Here is a 7217-nt window from a genome sequence, read left to right on the forward strand (position 1 = left end):
ATGATCAGGCTCACAGGCAGAAGGGGTTAGGAGCAATTAGGCAGGCAGGCAGGCAAGCAATTGGGTGCCAGCAGTCCTGGATTGTGAGAGGGATCCCTGTGGGATCAGGCCTAAACTGGCAGTTGGACATCCCCCTAGGTGTCCCAGATTGAAGAGGGTGCAGGCTGGGCTGAGGGACAACCACCCCCCGTCCCACCCCTGCAGTGCATGAATTTCATGCCCGGGCCTCTAGTATATCCTATATAATAAAAGGCTAATATGCAAATAGACCGAACAGCGGGACAGTTGAACAAAAGTCGATATGACGTTCGCTAACCACCAAGGGGAGCGCATGGAACATGGCGGGCATTAGCCACAGCAGGTTGGTGGAACAGGTGAGTGGGGGCACCAGACCAAGGCGGGGCACCAGTCACTGTCATCAGGACGAGCCTCTGGTGGTTACTGAAAATTCTTTGCTCCTGTGTGCCGCAGTCCCACCCAGCGCTCACACCCACTGCCAGCGCCCGGCACCTGCCCCGATCGCCCGAGGGCTTTTCCACCTCCCCCTGCTCCTGAGGGGCAATTGGGGCAGCAGCCACTGCTCGCACCTGCTGATGGCACATGCTGCTGGTGCCGGCCCTAATCACTCCATGCCATCAGTGGGTGTGAGCGGGGCTGGTGCCATCAGTGCATGGAAGTGGCGGCAGCAGGAGCAGGATTGCTGGCAGACAGGGGACCAGGGGCCACGGCGGGAGGGGCTGGGTGGGGGCGCAGAAGATGGGCCAAGACCCGCCCCTATGCCCACCATGGCCTCGTGGCCCACAGTTCCTTTCAAGGTGCAAGAATTCATGCACTGGGCACCTAGTATATATATATAAAAGCCTAAGTTGACTCGCACATGCACGATACATATAAAGCTCTCACTGGCACCAATTGCACGTGTGTGTTTCGACCTGCCATTGTCAATCGTGAATTTGGTTGACACTTTTATTATAGAGAAAGGGCGAATAGCGATATTAAAATATTTCTTCTAATTAATTTCCTTTCCATGTGCACAAATTTGTGCACCAGGCCACTAGTGTAATATATTATACTAGAGCTTTACAATAATTTTCATTTCTTGGATAACTATAAAATAAACTTTAAAAACCTAACAGGTATATCTTAATTAATTGTATGAGAATTATTCATTCATTGATTACTTGTGCTAAAACAGAAAAATACAAATTTGTTTCCTTTTTACCAGAATGGTCATGGATGAACTCCATGTTTCCCAAATAATGGATTCTCTGGCGATCTAAACTCATTTTAATTTAATATCAATAATGTAAATATTTAGAATAAGGAAATGATACCATGTTTTTTAAAGCCAAAATTTTAAACTTTGGATGATTTTGAATTGCTTATAATAATGCGTTACACTAGCATGAAATATTATCTACATATTCATCTCTACTACCAATTAAAGTTAAGACCAGAAATTGCATAAATAGCCGGATTCCTATGGTAAACAAATCTGTCCCATTTTAGCCTGTCAATTCCAGATATTAAATGAGTTTTCATCTCTTCTTTGGGCTTCTCTAGGGAAATGGTTGGGGGAAAAAAAATAAGCAGCAAAATTACAAAGAATTCATATACCAAAGTGTCTTCACACACGGAAGGTATCTATATTCTCAGAAATTTCTCTCTTTCATTTACAATTCCTAATACATAGCTATGCCCGCCCCATGACATTGCCACAACATCTAAAGTGAAAGCTCACCTTTAAGAGTTTTTTAAAAATCTGTATCATCATCTATTTTGTTCTTTCAAATCAGTGTAGCCTATTCTCGTGTTACCAATTTTACATAAGAGTTTGGTATTATAAAGGGAAGTGGGGTGTATCTAATAAGCACCTACTACACACCAAGCAAATGGCTAAGAATTGTATACATTGCTCATTCAATAAGAAAGAAGCTACTATTATACTGTTCTAATCGGTTCAGAAAGCCTGGATGTGGAGCCTGTGCTCTTTCTACTCTACTACATTTCCTCCAAAGTAATGTGTCTTAGTGAAAGGAATATGATATCACTAGGAGGCAGAAAGCCTGGCTTAATTTATCACTCTCTGATGAACTATGGGCAAATCACTTAACCTCTCCGACCATTAATTTTCTCACAAACAAAATGGAGATAAGACTATCTTCCAACCTTATAGAGTTACTGCCAGAAGCAAACTAAATATGCATGTAAAATCATGTATGTACTATCCAACGTTAAGATATAAACAAAAATCATTCTGCCATCTTTGGGAAATACTCTCTCTTATACTCAAATTTTTAAAATGCTACCTTTACCCAATTATTTAACAAAGGAATGAATAAAGCAGATTAGACCCAACATCTACAAAGAAATCTTATTACTCCGCCCAAAAAACCTGCCTCAAAACCTTCGGTTTAGTTAATAAAGTCTTAAGCAAACAATAACAGAAGCCTCTTTCAGATCAGTCAGTCCCACAACACACAAAGAAAAAAACAGTCCAGAGTGAATAAAATTTCTCCTGTGCTACTATACATGTGACATGGTTGAGATTCGGTGACAATGACCTTCTAAAGCCACTACTTACTGATCCTTGAGATCTGTAAACTGTTTTTCAAGATTGGACATTTCATCTAAACATTCCATTCTTCTTCTTTCACAATCTTCATCATCCATTTCTGTTAATAACAAAAAAAAAATTAGGCACATTCCGCTCTCCCCACTGGAGCAAGCCCACACCTTTCCCTTCCCCATCACCTTCCCCCACAGGCATGAAACTCCTAAACTCTAAGCGTCCCCATGACGCTTGCAACCAGGGGAGCAATAGGCAGCAGCAGCTCCTAACCCCCGAACCTGCCTCTAAGGCCTCCTTTCTGACTTCTCATTGAGCCTAAGAAGCCCCGCCCAAGAGGCCTCCTTTTCTGACTTCTCATTGACCCTAAGAAGCCCCGCCCAGACTCTCCTGATGCCTCTTCTATTCTAAGCCCTTCCTTGTTTTACTGTCCCTAGTTTTAACAAATGTACTCTCAAAAATCAATTAATTAATGTAATTTAATAACATTAGTTTTATGCTCCAAATATATCTAAATGTTAATTCAAATGGTTAAAAAAGAAAAAAAAACTTTAATATGAAGTTAGATATGCAAGCCCTCTATTAAGCCTTAAGAGCCAAAACCGGTTTGGCTCAGTGGATAGAGCGTCGGCCTGTGGACTGAAAGGTGCCGGGTTCGATTCCCGTCAAGGGTTGCGGGCATATCCCCAGTGGGGGATGTGCAGGAGGCGGCTGATCGATGTTTCTCTCTCATCGATGTTTCTCTCTATCTCTCTCTCTTCCTCCCTGTAAAAACTCAATAAAATATATTTTTTTAAAAAGCCTTAAGAGAAAAACAAAAACAACATTTGTCCAAAATAATTTCCACTATAGGTTTTAACCTACAATACAGATGGGAGTTAAAACTATAGCAGTCTCTAGACCTTCTTTTCTTATTCATTTTTAAATCATTTTAAAGAGTTGACATTAAGCTATGACTATAAAGTAAATAACCTACTTCTGGTTTGTTTTCCACCAACCTGCCAAAACTGAAGCACCAAAATGATTACATCCTTTAAAGGTTAATATTGCTCAAAAACACTTTTGGAATTCTTCTAGAACTGCTCATATGGCTGATTTGCCAATCATATGAAAAAGAAAACTAATCTCATTTTGTTAACCACAGGATACCTTTATCTCCTTTTTAATTTTTCTTATTGAAAAATAAAAGAGAGAGAGAGAAGAAGGGGAAGACAGAGCAACATCGATTTGTTGCTCCACTTATTGTGTATTCACTGGTTGATTCTTGTATGTACCCTGACCAGGGATCAAACCAGAAACCTTGGCATATCGGGACGACACTCTCACCAACTGAGCCACCCCATCAGGGTTCATCTGCTATTCTTATACCCGCATTGTTCCCTCTCCCCAAAGTACTGTCAGTTGGTGAGAAAGAGGAAAATGAGGAGAAAAACAAGCAAACATTTTAAGAAAGACACTTAATTACCAAATCTGTCCTATATTCCATATTTTCTATTTTTACATCATATATAATCAACACATCAAAATAACTGAAGTGTAAAATTAATCTACATCATTTTTTTAACCTTCAATGTTCTATCAGTTTCAGGTATACAGCATAGTGTACAGCATATACTTTACAAAGTGTCCCCCTAATATTGCTAATACCCACCTGGCACCACACATAGCTAATACAATATTACTGAATATGTTCCCTATGCCTTACTTTACATCCCCATGATTATTCTGTAACTACCAATATGTACTTCTTACTCCCTTCGCCTTTTTTACCCAATTCCCCACACTCCCTCTGGTAACCATCAGTCTGTATAAAATGATCTGCATATTGATATTCATCAAATGAAAGTCAAACTATGAGCAAGAGCTAAATTATGTACTGTTATTTTCACATAGCAAGGAATTATATGATTCTTTTTTAAAAAACCTTTCGTAAACCATTTAAATTATGTCTGGCTTCTAATAGCTTACTACTCAGCTCTTCAAAGCTTGGTCCCTCAGGATGACTCAGTCCCCAATATCTCTGCATAGCAGAGTTTCTCCTGTAGCCTTAGGACCTGCTCAGTATCAAGGTTTAAGAAGAATAAAACTGTGGAAGTTGAACATGTAAGCCAATAGTAGAAAAGATATGCTTTCACCAGTAGTAAAACTGCAAAATTTACTTTTACAATTTCTTTGCACTTAAAAAAGTTTGACTTATGCCCAGTCGGGTGTGGCTCAGTGGTTGAGCATTGACCCAGAAACCAAGAGGTCACTTCAATTCGCAGTAGAGGCATATGACTGGGTTGTGGGCTTGATCTCCATTGGGTGGCGTGCAGGAGGCTGATCAATGATTCTTTCATCATTGATGTTTCTATCTTTCTCTCCCTCTCCCTTCCTCTCTGAAATCAATAAAAAAATTTTTCTTTAAAGTCTGACTTATAGCTCAAATTATTATTACATTCCTCACAAATAATAAAGGTTTTCATTATTTTCTGGGATAGAATAAAAAGTAGTAAAAAGTCAGAAGAGTTAACATAAAAATTAGAGAGGGAGAATTTTAAGCAATAGATGTCACTTTGTGAGATCCCAACTCCCATTCAAAAAAAAAAAGAACACTTGCAAATAAAATGTTTTACAGATCTAGGAAATGTATTCACAGCCTAGATGTTCCTTCTCTGTGTTCCTCACTTTTGAAATCTCTCCTACTTTCACAGCTTGCCAGATGACATCTAAAGCATGCCTCCCATCCCAGGCAGGTCCAAAGCCACATTCCCACCTGTCAGTGGGGCACTCTAACTTAAATACACCACCATCACCTCTACTCTTCTGTTCATCCTACAACCAGTTTCTTTGCACTCATCAATCCTGTTTTGTGCTTTTAAAAATATCTTTGAGAGACTTGAGAAGCTGCTCAGTGAGGTAGAGAAAGGGGGAAAAAGGACCCCCTTATTGGAGGTGCACAAGCTGAGTAGAGTCCTAGGTCTAAGGTTGGGAACAAGGTTAGATGAGGAGCAAGTGATTAGAGGAGACCAGGAGGTGGTGAGTATGAATTCTAGAGCCGAAATTTTTTTTTTAAATATATATAACTTCCATTGGACTAATAGGAACAGAGTTCCACACTGAAACTAACCTTTAAGGAAATTTATCACTTGGTGATGTATAGTTTCAAAGAATATTCACAATTTTTGGAAAAGGCTATTATATACTCCTTTACCTTTCCAACTACTTGTGTGAGACTGAATTTTCTTCATATACTTCAACCTAAAAAACATGCTGAATGAGGAAGCAGATAGAATATAGCTGACTTCTATTAAGCCAGACATGAAAGAGATTTGAAAAATGTAGAGCATGCCATTCTTCTCACTAAATTATTTTGGAAATGTAGTTTTTTTTTCATAAATAATGTATTTAGCATGTAAAAAAATAAAAAAATAAAAATTATCTTTGACATCTATACCTTCCTTTTCCTTTCCTAGCTCAAATCCTTCTCCCAATCGAACTGGTTTTCTCATTCTTTTGAATAAACCTTAAGCTCTGGCCTTTATACTTTTCTTAAATTCCTCCTCCTACAGAAACACCTGACCATTACCACCCCAATCCAAATTCTACCCATTCTTCATGATAAAGAAGGCGGTCCCACCTTCTTCAACTAACCTTTGCTGCTCACCCTATTTTGAAAAGACTGCCTCCACCTCTGAATTCCAACAGCATTGTTTATAAGCATTCATTTGGCAATTTAATCAAGTGGTGACTTATGGCTGCTCTTTAATAGAGAACAGGTCATAACTATTCATTTACAGCTCACACTAAGTGCTCCACAATTAAGTAACTCATAAATACTTATTTTGGATGGCTGTTTTACTTATTGAAATTACATACTTCCATAGGGATTTGCTTTGAAAGGGAAACCTAGAGAATGTCAGTGTTGTAACACAATGTCATCAACTTGTCATCAATCCTTGCTTTACATGGCCAAAATCAGGCTAAGAAAAAAAAAAAGTCTCATCCCCATCATATGGATAGAAGGGAAAAAATTCAGGTATCACAAATTCCATTTATGTTTTTAATTCGTAAAAGTTTGCAAAATTGATTTGTAGTGTTAATCTGCTCTCTCCCCAGGAAGAAAAGATTTGGAGAATTTCAAAGTTGCCACAAATCAGCCAATTTATTCGCATGATTCCCAATCACCCCTTGATGTTGGGCTCTTCTCGGTCTTGAAAACTTCAGAGATGCTGTAAACAGGACAACTCCCAAGTCTCTCTCACACACACATACACGATCCCCTCCCACCCCTCCCCGCAAGAGCACTGATTGATGTCAAGCGAGGAGTGACAGGTTGACGTGAACTCTGAGGTTACATTCTATTCTAAACCATCCAAGATCCGGTACAAACCTAAGCTCGGCCCCGACAATCCACCCATGTTGAGAAGGCTTGCAGGGATGAAAAATAAGGAAAGAGGTCTGTGGTTTGGGGAGAAGAGCGATTTCCAGAGCCTCCGAGACATGCTTGCGGGACATTCCCGGCCTCGGAGAGTGGATAGCCTGGGGGCACTGCCCGGGGTCCTAGGGCCAAGAGCAGACGGCGCTGCGTCCGGCTGGGCAAGCTCAGGCCCGCGTCCTGCCCCGCCCCGCCCCGCCACCCGGGACCTGCCTGGAGCCAGACAGCGCC

General features: G+C 40.3%; 1 protein-coding gene across 2 annotated transcripts in view; it reads right to left on the minus strand.

Moving 5' to 3' along the window:
- The window catches only part of BRMS1L (breast cancer metastasis-suppressor 1-like), a 41042-nt gene that overhangs the window by 33381 nt on the left and 444 nt on the right, over positions 1-7217 (minus strand). For both annotated transcript variants that reach the window (XM_015561313.1, XM_006759698.2), the window contains exon 2: positions 2585-2675. In XM_015561313.1, the coding sequence (XP_015416799.1) occupies positions 2585-2675 (91 nt within the window). The remainder of the gene's footprint in view (positions 1-2584; positions 2676-7217) is intronic.

Source organism: Myotis davidii, unplaced genomic scaffold, assembly GCF_000327345.1.
Source record: "Myotis davidii unplaced genomic scaffold, ASM32734v1 scaffold176, whole genome shotgun sequence".
Classification (NCBI taxonomy): Eukaryota; Metazoa; Chordata; class Mammalia; order Chiroptera; family Vespertilionidae; genus Myotis; species Myotis davidii.